This window comes from Sinohyriopsis cumingii, unplaced genomic scaffold, assembly GCF_028554795.1.
Source record: "Sinohyriopsis cumingii isolate HCF-2022 unplaced genomic scaffold, ASM2855479v2 utg003566l, whole genome shotgun sequence".
NCBI classification, from domain to species: domain Eukaryota; kingdom Metazoa; phylum Mollusca; class Bivalvia; order Unionida; family Unionidae; genus Sinohyriopsis; species Sinohyriopsis cumingii.
This window is the reverse complement of record NW_028316531.1, coordinates 42,614-63,151: the sequence shown is the minus strand read 5'-3', so window position 1 is coordinate 63,151 and position 20,538 is coordinate 42,614. Positions and strand designations below refer to the sequence as shown.

The window sequence follows — 20,538 nt, the reverse complement described above, 5'->3', positions numbered from 1 at the left end:
TCTGATACTGGACAAAAGTTCCTCCAAAGGACTGATACTCTACTACCCCAAATGAATTTCCATGAATTGAAGACAAAAAATTTCCTCTTTTCAAATGCAGATTGTTGAAATTATGTCTAATATTCTTGACTGACAAGATTTTCACATTAGCCACTTTGGCAGCCATAGTGGATGAAAGATCACTATTTTCATTTATGACAAACTAGATACCAATAGAAACATCAGGTGAAAACCCCTTGCTGACATGACCGGCCATTCAGGAGAGTTAGGGTGAAGACTTTCAATACTGTTAATGTGGCATCCATATTTGCAGTCAGATCAACAATTTGTTTCATTCAGGACCAAAAAGATATTATAATCAGTCTTTCGGTGAAAACCATGTGTCAATATCACTTTCAATTTAGAAGTAGCAATAACGAGGTTTTCAAGTTAGCTGCTATAGTGGCACTTGGCACCATATTCATTTAGTACTAAGTAGATATCATACTAAATCTTCTGGTGAGAAACTAATGTTGATGTGACTTTGTGTCTAAGAGCAGTCACAATGACAATTATATAGTCCTAACCTGCAGACCATGTAGCCTGTCCTATTTATTCCATGAGTGCAATGAATCCCAATGACATACTCTGAAAGTATAAGGAGAAAACAAGGAGTTATGCATTATTATGATGGCTATTTTGCAACTTTCATGATAATGTTAAACTTTACTTGAAATGTGAACAAGTTTATCTCCCTTGCAATTTCTTCAAAATACAAATCATTTCAAACTATTTTATTACTAATATCACTGCAGCTAAAATAGGAAAATAACAACAGAATGGTAGAAAAGAATTTAACTGGGTGTTTCACTCCCTGTTTGGAACTCATTAAATGTTTGGAAATTTCATGGGGTAGTTTGTAAAGATACTAAAACAACCTACAATACCAGACTGGGTGTTAATCAGCAGGATATGCAATCACAGACCTGTTTACCCAGACAATTAATCACAGATCTGTTTACCCTGACAATCACATAACTGTTTACCCAGACAATTAATCACAGATCTGTTTACCCTGACAATCACAGAACTGTTTACCTTGACAATTAATCACAGATCTGGTTACCTGACAATTAATCACAGACCTGATTACCCTGGCAATTTATCATAGCCCTGTTTACCCTGACAATTAATCACAGTCCTTTTTACCCAGACAATTAATCACAGATCTGTTTACCCTGACAATCATAGAACTGTTTACCTTGACAATTAACCACAGATCTGGTTACCTGACAATTAATCACAGACCCGATTACCCTGGCAATTTATCATAGCCCTGTTTACCCTGACAATTAATCACAGTCCTTTTTACCCTGACAATTTATCACATTTCAAGTTAATCTGCAGTTACAATTTCATCATCTATGCCTTATTTCAAGTCCACCTCTATTTATCATCTACCCCTATTTCAAGTCCATCTGCAGTTAGAATTTCATTATCTACCCCTATTTCAAGTTCATCTGCAGTTAGAATTTCATCATCTACCCCTATTTCAAGTTCATCTGCAGTTAGAATTTCATCATCTACCCCTATTTCAAGTTCATCTGCAGTTAGAATTTCATCATCTATGCCTTATTATTTCCATTCCACCTCCAGATAGAAATTTATTATTTACAATTTATTTCAAGTTCATTTACAGTTAGTTTTTTTTATCATCTACCCCTATTTCAAGTTCATTTACAGTTAGAATTTCATCATCTACCCCTATTTCAAGTTCATCTGCAGTTAGAATTTCATCATCTACCCCTATTTCAAGTTCATCTGCAGTTAGAATTTCATCATCTACCCTACTTCAAGTCCATCTGCAGTTAGAGTTTCATCATCCACCCTTATTTTATTTCATATCTAGTTAGAATTTGATCCCCATCTCCTATTTCAAGTTCATCTATAGTTAGAATTTCATCATCTACCCCTATTTCAAGTCCAACTAATGTAAAATATGAGTGACTTACAATTAGTGCATGCAAAACATCAACACTGTTGTTGATTCTGCAGGCAGATAATTGTTACATCTCACCTTTCTTAGGTTTGTTTGAGTAAAACATACTTTGGACTCAGGGAAGGCACTTTTGATGTGAAGTAGTCACACACAGATGATAAAATTTAAAATTTTGTTTTGTTTTCTTATTAACTTGTTAAATAATCAGATTACCCTGACATATATTTTTAAGAGTGTGTTCCCATAGTTTCATGTATGCTTAAACAGCACTATACTACACCTATTGTAATGAAACATTAACAGAAATTTTACAAAGTTCCAGAACTCATCACTAATTAGGTGAGTCTATGTACAAGGTACAGGTAGTATACCTATGGTAATGAAACATTAACAAAAATGTTATGATGTTCTAGAATTAATCACTAATTAGGTGAATCATTGTACAAGGGACAGGCAGTACATCTACAGAAATGAAATATCAGCATAAATTATACAAAGTTATAGAAATCATCACTAATTAGCTGAGACCTTGTACAAGAGACAGACAGTAAACCTATGAAAATGAAAATTAACAAAAATGTAATGTTACAACATTCTAGAGTTCATCACAATTAGTTGAGACCTTGTACAAGGGACAGGCAGTAAGCCTATGACAATGAAATATTAACAAAAATGTTACAACATTCTAGAATTCAATGCTAATTAGGTGATAACAAAGCACAGGTAAAATACTTACTGTTGTCAAAGTTGACCTGCCGCTGAAAACTGTTTATGATGTCAAACATCCTGAAAAGAAAATTGATACAAAGATAATAACTACACTGAAAAGAGAAAGTACGAGTCTTAACTAAGGTATCCATGACTATTGATTAATTATTATTTAGTTATCAAAAACTGGAGTAACACAAAAAGTGTACAAACCAAATAAATACAGTTCAACATATGTACATATGCTGGTAAGTATATACAGTAGAATCATATTGCTTTATATATGGTGACATTTAAGATTTAGCAAAATGTACAGAACTATACTTAATAATGACCTTATTTAAAGAGGGCAACACTATTAGCTAAAAACTAATCTACCTTGAGGCCCTCATACGATGGGATTTATTTATTTTAGCTGCATCTCCGAAGCCACTGGATATTTGGGTTTGGAAGAAGGAAATAGAGTGGGCATTTCTAATTTCAACTAGAATACTATTCCAGAACAGAGTTCCAGAGTATTGGAAACTTTTTTTAAAATAACTCCTTATCGGGTTTGGAAATTTTATACTGTTTGGTAGACAAGGATCGCAGGTGGGGAGTATTACCAGGTAGCCAATACTGGAATAGTGTTTGTAAATATTCAGGAGCACTATTATGAGATATCCTGTACATTAATTTGGCTTTTCTCAAACAGATTCGGTCTTTAATAGGTAATATTTTTAACCTACCAGCTAAATTTTCCTTGCTTTCTTTCTGGATTGATATTAGCCCAAATGCTCTTTTTTGAAGATGTGCCAGCTTTGCTATGTTTTTATCATTTGAATTACCCCATACTGTACTACATTAGTCCAAATAGAGTTTGATGTAACTGTTATAAAATAGTTTTCTTTGCCTTTCAGGGAGAAAATGTCTTATCCTACTGAGAAGCCATAAACTTGAATTGACTGTTTTACTGATATGTTTGATATTGTTCAGTCCATGATAGGTTATTATCTACCAGAACACCAAGTAATCTATCATGACAGACCATTTGCAAATTTGTATCCTTCCATGTCAGACATAGTTCATCACTATCAAGATTTGTCCTTCTTTGCTGTGTTGAGATAAGTAATATTTTAGCTTTACCAGTATTTACCACCATGCCATTGCATGTGCACCATTTTTCCAGTTTGTTTAGGGCATTCTGTAAAGAAATTTTAAGTTCATGCTTTGTGTTTTGGATGTCTGACAATGTTGTGTCATCTGCATAGAGATATGTAGAATATATTGAGTCTCTTAGTAAAAGTGGTAGGTCATTAATAAATAACATGAATAGTAATGGACCTAGAATTGAGCCTTGTGGTACTCCATATCTAATTGTTTCAGGTTAAGACAGAACATTATTTATGTAAACATGTTGTGTTCTCTCACTTAAGTAAGAAGGAAGCCATCTAATTGTTCTTTCATCACACTGGTAGATTTTTAGTTTCTTCAAAAGGATTTCATATCCACCATGTCAAATGCTTTCCTGAAATCTACAAATACAGATCCTATTATTCTACCTTGGTCAAGTGCTTGAAGCCATTTATCAGTTAGGGAGATCAAGGCTGTCTCACAGGAATAGTTCTGTCTAAAGCCTAATTGATTAGGGTGTAACAGCAAGTGTTTGGTTAAATATGACATGAATGAGTCATGGACATGTTTTTCAATCAATTTTGACAAGTTTGGTAGTATTGAGATTGGTCAGTAGTTATCAGCATCATCCTTAGAACCAGATTTGAGAATAGGAGTTACTTTTGCAGTTTTCCATATTCTGGGGACAGATGAGGTTGCAATACTTAAATTAATTATGAATGTTATGCTTAACCTCGATAAAAGAATCCCATCGATCTCTCAAATGGATTTACTCTGTCTGTAAGAGGTTTAAGACATCATGGTACCCTCCCTGCATGTAATTACTTTCACCTATGGATGTCATTAGGAATTCAAGGTAACAAACTGCATGGAATAAAAAATTAAAATGTTATTCTAACCACTGAACTAGCTTTCTCTGATATAACATCTTCCAACTTTTACCAATGTTAACATAAAGCATTCTTGTACTATGGACTTGCATTTAAAAAGTGAAGGAAAATGTCTTTATCAAGCAAGAAAAATTTAAAGAAATTAATATAATATAACAGAACTGCAACTACATTTTATGGGATAATTATGAAATTCCTGATCATTTATTTATTGCACAAATAAACTTCAGCCATTTAACTACAAACACATGCACATTGTTCATGTCAGTGGAGTTCCAAAGTTGTTATATATGGAACCAAAATGACTACAATCAGAGGCGTGCCAATTTTGTTCAGGTAGCAAATGCTTCATCTGAATCAAAGGTAACATAGTTAAATTAAATCATTGGTTGTAGTAATTTTAATGTTAGAATTTATGCTTCTGAATAAGGGATGTTCTTCCACTGCAGATTTATGTAGGCATAGTTAAATCTGTAAAAGTCGGTTACATGGCCGGCCATGTTTCTTGACCAACATACCATATTTCTGGTTTTACATCATAATAACTGCATTTAACTTAGGATTTAGTATTGGCTTTTGTACTTGTACTTAATGCAGCAACATTTGTCCACATGCAGCAAGTGCTGCTTTGACTATTTCTTCTGGACTACTATTGTTTTTGGTAACACTAATAACTAAGACAAGAAAATTGTTTATCTCTCTATTATCTCTTATTACATATATATGCAGAACCATTTCACATAAATACATATTTTCTCTCCACCCATTTCTTTATTTTGCTTCTATCAAGTTTTTTATCAAGTTATGCATATCCCAAAATCACATGTAATGTTTTGTTTACTTTTTTTGAATATTTGTATACCAGATGCCATCTTAGTTGGGATTTGGTGTCCAAATTATATGCATAACTAATGTAGTTTTTAAACAAAAGATGGTTACTTAACATATACCTGACCACTGAATACTGGCAAATAGCACAGATCAGAATAAATTACAAAATGTTTTCTGCATTTTTAAGTAGGAAAAAGCTAATCCTAAATATGTAATGGAGATAACAGTGTCCAATTATGTATACAGTGTGACACCACTATAACATGGTACTTGGGAGCCATAGAACCCAACCATGTTATAGACTGAACCATGCAACCAGGTCAGTTAGCTGCAGTGTTTCCCTTTATGCACATTTGTGCATCAGGGATGCACGCTGGAGAAAATTGACGCACACAATTTGTTACCATGCATTTTTTTGACGCAAAGGATTTTCATAATATGATCATGATTTATTTAATACCCAATGCTTTGGACGATGGATGGCATCGTATATACTTCGCGTATAGGCACTGACTGGTTCCCCGCTTTGTTTGCTCCCTGCCTTGTGCTCCTCTATTCGTATAGCAAAGTGCAACGCAGGGAACATATAAAACAATGAACCAGACTAGCACAGGCAATGTTATGACGGAGTAGCTTCCCCTAATCTCGCGAGCTTTTCGCGATTTGCATCTAGCTCAGCAAGCTGTTCTAGATATTTAACATCAAGGCTCGTTGCACTAGAAAGTGATCTCCAGATTAAAACGTCATGCACTAAAAAGCATTAGCGAAGAAAGTGAAAGAAGCAGAACACAAAAGAGTAACTGTGGATCTAACTTTAATGAAAAATGTAGAAAATTATTCCCTTGACTGGAATATTCATTATGATTACTGATGTGACTTCTGATTGCGCGATTGCAAAGACTGCAAAAGTGAATAATCCTTTTGTAAGAAGATTTTAAAAATCTTAAAAATAGGCCCACATTCGCCATAAGATATCTGGAGAACACATTATAACCTAAGACATTATTTCACAACAAAGAAATCAGTAAACTTGCAGAGACTAATGCGTTATTTGGATTACAAAGTCAGCGGGTCATTGCAGATTTTGTTGGTTTTTAACTTTTACTGCAATAAAAGAAAGATCTTAAAGTTCAAGTGTAACTTATTAGAAAGAAGATGAATCAGTATCCTCCTTGATATTTGGATAAATGTGTTCTAGGACGAAGTACAGTGAAACCTATGATACACATTTGATGAAAGGCAGTAAATTAACTCCAATTTGGTTAAAAAGATTTATTTGGCTTTTGTATTGGCTTATATGTAATGTGTTGGGCTATAATATTGTTGAGGAGACTGTTAAAAGTATGACTTAAATGAAAAATGAACTAATTAAATTATTCTTTGAATGGACAATGCATTTGTTTGTTAACTGTGCATGTTGGTGTATTTGTATGTTTAGAGAAAGAGAGATAGAGAGAGTATGTTGTGCAAGTTGCAATATCCTATTTCAAGCTGAAAACGTACGAGTCACATGAAAATTTGTCAGTACATTTTTGACTCCCCCATTTTTTATTTGACCCCCAGTTTTGACACCTAGGGGTTTTTTGTACCCTCAGTTTTACACCCCTGGGGGATACACTGGTTAGCTGAAGAAAATGATGAATGTACCCCCAAAAAAAATGGGGGAAGCGGTAGGTAATAAATGCAGGCAGTAAAATATGTGCTTCATCGGCAGTTACCATCTTAAATTGATGCATATTAAATGAGAAATAAACCTGAAGTGAAAACAGAGAAGGCATATTTAATACTTTACTTTAGAGAACCATGAATTGGTACATATATGTGAATACTGTTTATATATAAATATCTAATGTATGGCATAAATAGAGTATCAACACCATGTACTCACCTGCAAATCTCATCATATACATTAAATCCAAAAATATTTTTTCCTACAAAAATATGCACACACACATATTTAAAATATTCAATAATTTTGTCACAGGTCATATTGGTCTGAATTCAGTGGAAAAACAGCATAATCACATAGCAAATGACGAGGCATATTTACTTTTCACTATGTCCCAAGGCAGTAAAAGTTAGTTAGCGTTTTAAGCTGCCGTTGGTGGCATTTGTAAGCATAAACTTTTTCCCAGCAAAAAGGAAACTTTCACAGCACAGTTAATGTGTTCCAGTCACGCTGGAAAATGCAAAAATCCATCATATTCCATTACTTTTGTTTAAGTTTGGTACTGACTTTTTCTTAAGAAAAGTTCCTTGTTTTTACTGAAGATTGTAGTCGGCTTTCTTTGATGAAGGGTGCATGCGTTATTGAAGTCATGCTAAGGACAGCTTTGGAGAACCAAACAAATGCCCATTTCATATTGTTGTGGCAACATCAAATAATTGTACTGCATGATTGAGACTGATTTGTTTCCATTTGCCGAGTAAGTTTTCATAACAATCGATGCTTCAAAGGTAATCTGTTTCCTTTAATGTTTCAGCAAACTATTTTATCTTGGTACAGTTTTAAAAAGGAATTGGCCACCGTTTTTGGTCTATTCTAGTTACTGTTCCTCCCTGCCTATTGAATAAACCAATAAGTAAGATGTGTTTTTATTATTATTGTTATTATTTTTACATTTGTGGTAGCAGCGTGATGCTGCCTTCCACACATGCATCAGAAATTTAACAAAGGGGTGTTCTAAAGTATTTAATTCTGACTGAAAAGAAGAGGAATTTTACTTACCATCCACATATAAATGTCAGTCTTTGTAAATATATTAATTACTAGCGAGTGGTCGAAAATCCGATGAAAGATAGATTACAAGATAATGCCTTGTCCGGTTGATCTCCATTACCAGAAATGTCAACAACAAAAACATTGATGTCTCACAGCATACAGTACTCATGCTAGATGTCAAGATAAGCAGATTATGATATAACAATGCACTGTTTAGATGGTTTTCAATATGGACAAAGAATTTGTTTATCTATCAATAGATAAATTTCAGTGCATTTTATATCCAGTTTGCAGCTTCCTTTCATGGGGCCTCTGAATGTCTCCACTCCAAATCAATGGTTGTATATATATGTTTAAACAGCCAATGTCGCCAATAAAAGAAATTTGCCAGATGGTATATTTTTCTGTCAATAAGGAAAAAAGATCCAAGTTTGGAACATTGGTGAAGTCCTACATGATCCCAGAATAATCTTTATACATGTTATTTTTCGTACTTTAAAGAAGAAAAAAAACTGAATTTTTCGTGTATGAGAAAAATACATATAAAAATGCAGTGCTTCTGGAATTCACTGACACAGTCTGACATGATCAAAATGAATGTCCAAAAGTATAAGATATTAACGATCATTTGCAACATTTCACTTTCATGTTCAAAATTTTTAAATATTCTTTCAAGTCAATATGTCATTTTGGAAAAGTCTGCTTATTTCTCTACAATTATAACTTTAGTAGGAACCTTCTTGTTTACAAAATCAACTATGATATTGGAATGACTAAATAACAGAACTGAATATACCCCTGCACAAGTCAGGGCCATTGATAAACAACATAGCCATGATCTGCTACCTCATAGTGTACAGGCAGGTCAGGGTTTATAATGCTTGTTCTACTGATTACTCCTAACAAACTTCATCAATCTAGATTTACTGGCACATTATGCAATGGCAAATCTGGGTCTGTGCAATTTGAAGTTGAATATGATATAAGTATAAGCAGTAAGTAGATATGGATGGAAAGACAGTTACATACTGACTGACTGCTTTATCTGATGGGATTCTTTGACCCTCAACAAAAATTTTCTCATAGTTTATTCCCTTCTGTGTGAACTCCTGCAACAAAAAATTAAACAAATTAAAATTTTCAAGTGTACTGGTACATAACAGCAAATTAAATATATTGCAACCATCAAAAAAATATTTTCAAAGAAAATAAATAGGTGTGACAAGATTTATAACGATTGTTGACATATCATAATTCTGTACATGTATAATTAAAGCATACTGAAAGAATATCAATGAAACACTGACACTGCAAATATATTAAATACATTTCACTCTCTATGACAATTTATGCGCATACAAGTTGTATACAAAATGTAACATGCATCACAACTTAGTCATTAAACACTGTGTACTAAATCAATGATTTTTTTCACAATTGTTTTTATCCTAAACAGGGTAAGACAAATATGCTAACATACGAAAAAATAACAGTGTTGTTTTAAGAAATGAAAAAAAAAGAATTACTAAACATCTTTAGTTTGAAATTGAGACAAGAACTTCCTGAGCTTTTAAATCAAAATTCTGTACAAGTCCATGTAAAAATGTACATACAACTGGAATGGCATTAACCAAGATTTGCTAACTGATCATGGTCTATGCATTTTGTTCAACTTCATATTCCTTTACAGGTGTCAAAATCAATTGTCCAACAGCCCAGGAAATGTCTTAAATTTTGTTGGGCAACTAGCTTAGGATTTAATAAATAATATAAGGAAATAATCTAGATTTCTTTTGCAATTTTATGAAAATCGTGATTCATGATATCATATATAGGTAACTATGATATCCTCCTTACCTCTGGATTGTAATACTTGGTTGTGAAGGTTAGATCTATGATCAATCCAAGAGTTAAGCCTCTGTCATTTAGCGTGTCTATCAAAGTCTGTGGAGTGAATCTGCAAAAGGTTAAGAAAATGTTAATCATATACCAGTAGTCTGGATATAGTTATTACAACTAAATGTATTAATTAAATGTAATTACAGGAGATTGCTTAATTATTGATGAATTCTTTTGATTTAAGTTATACTCTGTACGTAAAAATCGTGACAACTAGAATCATTAAAAAAAGAACTGCTTTTTTCTCCTATCTTTTCATATTTGATCCCTCTTTCTATGTTTTATTCTACCATTTGTACTAACAGATCTCTTATTGAATACTGTGTATATATTGATATGTAAACTGCATTTTCTAGGATAGGTGTACCTTTTATATCTATATATGTAAATTGCAATATATTTCAAAAATATAGTTTTTCTATCTAAATTTTCCTGTAATATTTGTTACTATGTAATTTCTTTAAAACTTTTATTTCAAAGAAAACAAATATTAGTGAAGTTTAAATGTGCTTTACATAATCAGCAAGGAAGCCATTTAAATGAAGCCAAATTATATTTATATTTTGAGGAAGAACAAACCTGCAAGTCAGAATATTATGTAGCCAGTAGTAAATGTTTCCCTGATTTGTAACCCCTTGATAAGATAAAATAGGGTAGCATTACCCCAAGAAGCACTTCCCACTGCAGCATACCGAAGTGGTATGGATTGTCACTGTGTTTTAGCAAAAGTGTCGACTGTCATGATTGTTTCTTTTTGTGCGAATAAATTGCAAAATATTTACCCAAGTTCCTACAATTCATTGTACAATTAAATGATCATGAAACCATGTGAAATTAAGATCATCCAAACTTTTTAAAATTACCTATCTTTTTCTTCATATCTTTTACTCAGGGACTGAAGAAAAAAAAAAACATCAGGCAAGTATCACTCAGTATTTGAATACATATATAGTCCAACCTGTCTAAAGCATTCATGAAATGGAAAAATCCAACATGTATAAAGCAGCCACCCATAGGAAAAGGTGGCCTTTGTAAACAGGTAAATTCTTTATGCAGGTTAATATTTCAAACTTGGTCGTTAAACTGAATACCATTAGAAGTAGAAGCATTTTCTTTATTTATTGCCTTGACCAGGAAAGGATAATTTTAAATGTCTATGGAGATTAATGACATCAATTTTCAGTATTGATCTATGAAAGGATATATTACAAAATGTCTTCCATACAGATTTTCAAATGAAGTAATTACTTGAAAGGATAGCCAGATACACTGCTATATAATGCAAGTGAAAGTTTGTGGACTAAATTTAGTTTTTTTAATTTTATTAACAAGTAAGAACTATTGCAACTAAAAACAATAAGATGATCTTAACTTACTCAAAAAGAAGTTATAGGCTACTGAAGAAATGTAAACACATTTTCAATTTGTGTGCTCATACTCTTTTTGTAATTACTGGATCAGGAGTTTGCCAATGGCTTTATATAAACTAGTTAAACATCTCAACGGGGCCCCGAGTGGCCGAGTGGTCTAAAGCCTTCTCCATTACGGATCACTGCCATCTCACCTCTGTCTGCGTGGGTTCGAGCCTAGGATTCGGCCAATGTGGGTATGTGAGAAAGCTTGCCAGTAGCTTCTCGTGGGTCGTGGTTTTTCCCGGGGTTTTCCTGGGTTCTTCCTCCACCATTAATACTGGCCGCCATACATAGCCTATCGTGTGCTGAAAAATGGCGTTAAACCCCACAACAACAACAACAACAATAAACATCTCAACAAAGGTTAATTGTCTTATTTTTTTGTAATAAGACTGAAGCATTACTCATCTAACAGCTTACCAGTTCTACTCAAGAGCTGGTTGGTTGGTTATGGATTTAACAACATTTTACAGCACATAAAAAGCTATATATGGCAGCCAATAAAACTGGTGGAGGAAGAACTGTGAAAACCATGGGAAGAACCACTGAACCACAGGAAGCTACCAGCATGTTTTCTCACATTACCACAATGGCCAAGTCTGAGACTCAAACCATCACTGATCTATGAAGGCAAGTGCCTGAGGCCACCTGGCCACTGGGTCACATATAAAGAGATAAAATTATTTGTGATGCAAATTGATAATTCTGCTTAGCTAGTTTATGATACTTGTCAGAATGTCATGCATAGCCCACATGCCATATTCCCAGCCAGTGTTGAGAGGTTTTTGAGACTCAAAAAGTTATTTGAGGTTCCATGGAGGGTCAGTGCACGTGACACAAAAAAAGTGATATACAACTGAGAATAAGCTATCTTTGCATACAAACCTATGGAAAAATTATTGGAAATTCAAATCTGAATATTTGAAAATAACTTGTCTATTTTCTCTAATACATTTATTACACCTATAAAGAAAATTAAAATGATTGATATACTTAGCATTCTCTTGTATCATTACCACACACCTACACAAATGTGAAAAACTCACATAATCATAACCATACTGACATTAAATAAAAAGCATACATAAAGTTTCTGTCTTTAAAATGCACTTCATGGCAAAATATAGGTTTAATTAGATGCAGTATTTGCTGCTCTCATTAGCTCAGTATTGACTTTAAAGGTAATACGAGTGTCACTTGTTTTAATTGTAGCACTCGTTTGAGACTGGATGGTATTGTTGTTCAAACTTCCCCATTGGAGTCTCTGAGTGAATCCTGGTCAAAAATGAGTTGTTCATGAAATCCATAATGTCAACATTGTCAGAACTGAGTTGTTCATGACAACCATATGTCAGCATTGTTAGAACTGAGTTGTTCATGACAACCATAATATCAGCATTGTTAGAGCTGAGTTGTTCATGACAACCATAATGTCAACATTGTCAGAACTGAGTTGTTCATGACAACCATAACGTCAACATTGTCAGAACTGAGTTGTTCATGACAACCATGCTGTCAACATTGTCAGAAGTGTATCCAAGATATACCTGTCTCAACAGAAAAAAAAGAAGATACATCATATCTGGGAATGATCATTTCATTGGGGATGAGGGGAAGGGGACATAATATTTTCAAGTTTAATGGGGGACTTACAGGTAATATAGCAATAATAAAAACCTATGTCCAGTACACGTGTTAATGCTTTATCAACATTGATTAATTGTGCAAACATGAACATCTGCATATTGTATTCCTATTACATCTATTTCATTCAGCCTGAAAAGCATGGGCCAATAATTAGTTGATATTTTAACAAGATTAAGATATATTATCTGAATGTTCATTTCATCCTGTCAATTATGTTCTGGATTGTCCTGTTGTTCATACAGGTGGTGCTGGTATTTCAACGGACATCATATAATCCAGAATGACTCACACTGATATATTATTTGCAGTATGTAAAGAATTTAAATGCTCCCTCTTCCTGCTATGCTTCACAAAGTTAGAACTCTGTCAACCAGGGTTCTGAAATCTTTGCTGGGTGTTGCTTCCTTTGCTGACAGCTTACTGCTTCCTGAATCACAGGAAAAGCATTTAGACATTTGCCTTCAAAAAATGAATCACACATGAGCACTATTTATAATCAATTAAAAAATTATGCTTTGCATTTCATACATGGAGTGAACCCAGCTTTAAATAAAAAACGCTGCTGTTCACAAACTTCACAATAATATTAATGCAGATTCATTAAACATTCTGATTCAAGGCAATAAAGAGTTATAACTTGTATTCCTCAGAAAGCATCTCTTTGATTTGCATGTAACTTAAATTAGCCTAATAGGTACACCACAGCATTCTTCAAAGGACTTAACACATCACCCAAGCTATTGTTAGCCATTTGAGTAATATGTGTAATGGTGGTTGTTTATGACCACCTTGCCTTTCAACTGCCTCTATAACAATTAGCTGTATAAATTGCCCAAGGATATTTTTACAACAATTAGCTGTGTAAACTGTCCAAAAATAGTTTTACAACAATTAGCTGTATGAATTGCCCAAGGATACTATTACAACAATTAGCTGTATCAACTGCCCAAGGATAGTATTACAACAATTAGCTGTATAAAGTGCCCAAGGATAGTATTACAACAATTAGCTGTATCAACTGCCCAAGGATAGTATTACAACAATTAGCTGTATCAACTGCCCAAGGATAGCATTACAACAATTAGCTGTATCAACTGCCCAAGGATAGTATTACAACAATTAGCTGTATAAAGTGCCCAAGGATAGTATTACAACAATTAGCTGTATAAAGTGCCCAAGGATAGTATTACAACAATTAGCTGTATAAAGTGCCCAAGGATAGTATTACAACAATTAGCTGTATAAAGTGCCCAAGGATAGTATTACAACAATTAGCTGTATAAACTGTCCAAGGATAGTACTACAACAATTAGCTGTATAAACTGTCCAAGGATAGTTTTACAACAATTAGCTGTATCAACTGCCCAAGGATAGTATTACAACAATTAGCTGTATAAACTGTCCAAGGATAGTACTACAACAATTAGCTGTATAAACTGTCCAAGGATAGTTTTACAACAATTAGCTGTATCAAATGCCCAAGGATAGTATTACAACAATTAGCTGTATAAACTGTCCAAGGATAGTATTACAACAATTAACTGTATAAACTGTCCAAGGATAGTATTACAACAATTAGCTGTATCAACTGCCCAAGGATAGTATTACAACAATTAGCTGTATAAACTGTCCAAGGATAGTATTACAACAATTAGCTGTATAAACTGCCCAAGGGAAGTTTTACACAAGCTCTTAGCAGGCTAGTTTATTGATTACACATTCTACATGTTACTATGATACTGTTGGGTGTGTTGTTCCAACCAGATTGCTGACAGTCATTTTATTTTTAAATATGACCAAGTCAGGGTGTTAGGAAGTAAAAAATTCTTTTTTATGTGACACACTGTGTTATGGCAGGTATGGCAATGGAAAATCATCATGATCTTTTTTTATATTACTTCCTGAATCCTGGGCAAGCAGACTATTTTTCCATCCATATGTTTTACTACAACATGAAATATGGATGAAGTGATTTATAATTACAACACATCAAAACATGTAACTTTTTTCCTCATTTATCCTGTCTTTCTTTTCTTTTTTCTTCAACTGCTCCAGTGGCCTAGTGGTTAGAGCATCCACCTCGGATGCTGTAGGTCTTGGGTTCGATCCCCAGCCGAGACATATCAAGGAGTTAAAAAAATGGTACCAACATCTGCCTCGCTTGGCACTCAGCAGTAAGAGGTTAGTGTTAGGACTGGTTGGCCTGGTGTCAGGATAATGTAACTGGGCGGGACATCATGCTACATGTCTGCGGCATGATGCCCCAGTGCTAGACATCATGATAAACTGTCACAATGCAGATATCGTAGCGATATGACTGAAAAAAAATCCAGATCACACACACACACTTTATATTGTCCTTGATGGTGCATTCTTTAGTATGGTTATTTAATTGCAAAGTAGAATTTGTTTGCTCTTACTGGTGCATTTTTCAATATCGTTATTTAATTGTGAATCATAACTTGTTTGAAATATAGGGATGATACATAAAAGTCCTAAACTGGGCCTCTTACCTCCTTCAAGGGAACTTTCAGAGGCAGAATGCACGTTCTCTCTATGACATCTCCAAAGGGGCAGTAATCCTCCCACCTGTATTGTAAATAATATCTGCAATAACTACATATATCAGGCCAAAATTTGAAGTCACTATCTGTCTTCCCAATACTGACGTGTCATAAAATATGAAGAAAAAAATTCACTTGTTATTTTTTGCTTTATTAGTTGATTCATAATTTGTGTCAGGAAAAAGGTTTCATCTAACTTATTTACAATACCTACATATCTGACAAAAATCCAATTTTGCAGATGTGTGCCTCTGGTAACTGCTTGCTATAATAGACGTAACAGGGGTCAATTTAGCAAGTGGTTGGCTAGCCAGTGATTTTTCACTCAGACAGTCAATATTTCAAGCAGCTGGTTTGGCTAATCAGTAATATTTTCTGCTGTACTTTGCAAGTGTTTTCTGAAAATTTCAACAACAGAACTAATCTAAGAACCATCTGACTTTTTTTTACTTTGAATAATTTCCACAGAGAGATCTTTAAAAAAATCAATGCCACTTACGGGAGTCTGGTGATGTTTATTTACCATATCTGTGAATCTTGCTGAGCATTTTTCTGGTAGTAAAAAAGATTCGATTGGTCAATATCCAGTCTGGTGATGATATCAATCAAAATGCCATGCATATTTGTTTTCATCATTTAAAGTGACAAAATGGTTTGCAAATGATTCACAACAAAAAATGACACATCAATAATGCCTAAATTAGTAAGATAAAAGAAAAACAATAACAAGAAACAATACAACAATGAGTACACAACAATAACAATATACAACAACTGTAACTGCAACAACAGTAATGTTGTTTTTAAATATATTGAAATAAAATAAATTTAATTTGCTCAGATATATTAACTTTATAGAAAAATATTCATGATAATTGTGGACGTGACAATCATGATGATGGTTATTATTAATGATAATGAAAAATGGCATCTTTAACTATCATGCTGGACTGAATTCTTTAAATAAAAGTTACATGTGAATTTCATTATTGATTGCTTAAAATTTTCTTAATTTTTTCATTAAAATTTTGTACAAGTTAAGGAGGCCTTGTGCTATATCTAGACCTTTAGTGATGTATAGCATTAAAACTATTTGGCTGAAAGTAGTTCATAACTTTTTTAACACAAGCATTTGTCCTGTATTCTCTTTTACAGTATACTGCACAGACGTGCACTCCTTTTTGTAATTGTTAAAACTATATAGTCTTAAACTAAGTAACAGAAACTGAAAGGCTCGGAGACAATATTAAAAACAGGGTCTGTATTGAGCAAAATCAGATTCAGGTCAGAAGAAAAGCAAAATTCTGATTTAAAACAGAAAGCAAGAAAACTTGTTTGACGGCAGTTAAATCCAGTTTAAGTTAAACAAAAATACAACAACAATAACAAAATTTGATAAAAAAAATAATACACGGAAAGATGTGGAAAGAGGTTATTGTGCCCAAAATAAACAATACAATTACAGCTATCAGAAAGAGGAAATATAAATGCTGCTGAAAATCCTTCAAATTGTACAAGAAACAAAAAATAAATTTGATTATATCTTATTGATAGTTTTTATTTAAATGTCACTGACATTACAATCACAAAATGTCACTATATTTTTAGCATTTTTGACAAACTCTCAGTGAAATTTCAATCACAAATTCCCACTTATATTTTCAGAAATGTTGTCAGAGTCAGTGAAATTTCAATCACAAAATTTCACTGATATTTTCAGAAATTTTGGTAAAATCTCCTAAAATACCATAATTTTAGTGAAAAAGGACATTTGAGTGAATGTCAAGAAATGTTCAGTGATTCTGCTGAAATTTCAGTCACATTTTCACTAGGGTATGATTTTTGTAGAGCATATTTTATTAGGAAGCCAAAAAACTTTTCAGAATAAACATCAGATCAAGCCCAAAATCCACCTTGCACCAAATTTTCTCAGTCCAAAGAGTCATCTATGCTTGTACTACCAGATATTAGTTTTCTGATCATGTTTACATTTTCTCCACTTTTTTGGTCATGTCTTTGTCTGTTTTTAAACATCTGTGGAAATAAATTAAAGAAAACTGACATTCATGTGTTTCTTCAAATTTATATGAGTATGTATTCATCCTTCCACATCAGCTACACTGACATGTACATGTACTCTAACTCCCACCACTATTTCTATATGAATCCGATAGTTTAGGTTATTCATTCTTCAGAGAGTATTTTCCATGATGCTATAATACATGAGCCTGCTTTCCATATGGAAAAAAGTGCTTATGGATTAAAGTTGCAACTTTATTCCATATGGAATTTTCACTTGCCATGAAGTACTTGTGGAACTGATATGGAATAAATTGTCTGATTCCATAAGTTTTTCAGTCCATATTTCTTCCAAACGGATTCCTTAAGTATTCCATATGGAATCCATGAGAAATTTCTGTACGGGAAGCAAAACCAATAAGTCTCATAAAATTCAACAGTTAATTTCTCTAGAATACGAATCCAGGAATGCCAAAATTTGATTAAATTGAAGTATGTATCTTTAACAAAATGAATAAGTGTATATTAATACTGAAGAAATCATTCAGACAGCTTTGTTTCGTTCAAAATTCTTATCATCCTTTACACCAATTTCAGTTTTGCTAGTTACCATCGCTTTCCAGTCAATGGCAATGCAGGCCAACGGAACTTGAAAACATGCTTTATTTGCTTGTGTGAGAATTTGCATTTATTAGGAAAAAAAAACTTCAAAGTAAAGTCTGACTAAAACATTAAGACTTTATTTTGTATAAAAGTGCCTATAAGGGTTGCCAAGTATGCAAGATATTCCTGAGAAATTGACTTATCAATCTAATGCTAATTGACATTGGAACATGCTTAACACAGCACCATTATTTGGACAGTGAGACCTCGACCCCCAAAACAAAGATATCAGAATCGATGACTTAAACTATTTGACTAACTAGGTAGATGGTTCTGAAGAGATTAATTCTGAGGACAGCCAAGACAGCTTAGCTTTATCTGAGAATGAATCTTCTAGCTGTGTACATGTGTGTCAGCCATCAGCCAGTGGCAACTTCGGGCTGTGTTAGTCCTATAATGTAAGGTTTATCCCAAGATATTTGTGTTTTTGTGGTGGTGACTACCAAACTACAAATAATAGGGGAGGCCACTTATATCTTATGACAAGGGGTGCTGTTAATTTTGTGATTGTTAAATGGGCGCAATGTGACAATTCTCAACAATGGACACAACTTTCATTCTGGTCACTGGTGTATAACATCAGTTTTGAGGTGACATAGCTCATTTCTTTATGCACATTGCCTTGAAAATTTGAACCAAGTTAAATATTATATTTTTTAAAAATTGTATAATTTTTATTCATTGATTTGACATTTATACGTTTCACTTAATCCTTGGATCTTTCAGTTGTTTTGGAAATATTCAACCTGTGCAAGCTTGGACATTCCTTCTAAAAGTAATATGAAATTTATCTTTATTATAATACACATGTGCTACCCACACAGGGATCTAACGTTTTATTAATAAAGTACGAGGAAATCTCTGACAACATGAAATCACGTTATCGGTACTATGTTCATTTATTGTACCGATAAGGTGATTTCACGTTGTCAGATATTTCGTCGTACTTTTATTGGTAAAACGTCAGACTCCCGTAGCTACCATACTTAAGTTAAGCAAATCCCGCGATAACAGGGAGTTGTTCCCCATCGTACGTTAATTTGGGTCGGTCACCATTGCGGTTTTATTTACGTTTACGCGCTTTTATATATATATATTTTGGGGTACATGTATATAGGAACAGTTAGAAAGAAAGCCTGGGAAACTTTATAACTTGTAACCATGCAGCAATAACGAAACGGTTTTCATGTGTACCGTCTGTCTACCGATAACAACATTAAGTACTGCGATAATACAGCGTTCCGGTTACTACGATATTTTCTAAGCAAACAGATACATAGTATATTTATGAACAAGACTTATTAAGACAATTTCTGAATATAATTATAAAGTACGCTGTCCCGTACCTGTCCAGAAATTTTGATCTTTTGGGCATTGCTGCGCCTGAAATTGAAAACAGGGAGTAATAGTCTGGTTCTCTGCTTCGTTTGCTTCCAACATTGCACTTTGCGATAGTGGAATGCAACGCGGGAATAACACAAAGCAACGAACGAGACTTCATTACTTGCATCACAATTCGGTAAAAATGTTCATTAGAGTTTATGTTGAATTGTTGTCTTAAACCATGCCGAAAGTAAATAAATATTATCTTATCTTTACTTATCTTATCTTTTTTACTCTACAGTCTATACATGTGTTTCTCATTAATGAACTTTCCATCGTGTCCAAATCATAATAAACCATTAAGTTAATCTAAAATACCTTCAAAGATTAACTCACGATAAATTCCTTATAAAAGGTTATTCAGCATTTTTATTAGACACTGGACTGTAAACAAAAGCAACGTGCAATGGGTTACATATTTCACTTCCTGATCAGTATCAATGCCTAATTACTCACTGTGCACTGTCACCAAAATACACACATACAACTCCATCATAATACTCGTAACATAAGGGAATAAACAATTTCCTTTAAATAAATTCTTAAATGCTCATATTTTTAAAAAATAATCAATTCCTTTAATTTTACAGCTAATGTCTAAATCCAACTCTTGTAATGCTACTAAAATGAGAGGGAAATGTGTTCTATGAATTGTTGTGTATGTTTAATTTGCATTTTTTTTTATACATTCATTATACGCTATGGGTAA

The 20,538-nt window shown here is 33.5% G+C and overlaps 1 protein-coding gene across 3 annotated transcripts in view; it reads right to left on the bottom strand.

Annotated features, from left to right (window-relative positions):
- Positions 1-19,878, bottom strand: part of LOC149769599 (uncharacterized) — a 37,387-nt gene extending 17,509 nt beyond the window's left edge. The window contains exons 1-8 of one of the 3 annotated variants that reach the window (XM_089949824.1): positions 19,793-19,834; positions 15,714-15,789; positions 13,490-13,627; positions 11,005-11,036; positions 10,100-10,199; positions 9,272-9,351; positions 2,715-2,764; positions 567-627 (exon numbers count right to left, since the gene is read on the bottom strand). In XM_089949824.1, the coding sequence (XP_089805950.1) occupies positions 567-627; positions 2,715-2,763 (110 nt within the window). In that variant the 5' untranslated portion in view covers position 2,764; positions 9,272-9,351; positions 10,100-10,199; ... (2 more) ...; positions 15,714-15,789; positions 19,793-19,834. Of the gene's footprint in view, positions 1-566; positions 628-2,714; positions 2,765-9,271; positions 9,352-10,099; positions 10,200-11,004; positions 11,037-13,489; positions 13,628-15,713; positions 15,790-19,792 lie in introns of all 3 variants that reach the window. The other 2 variants (XM_089949823.1, XM_089949825.1) reach the window with 2 other exon arrangements.
- Positions 19,879-20,538: the final 660 nt, after the last annotated feature.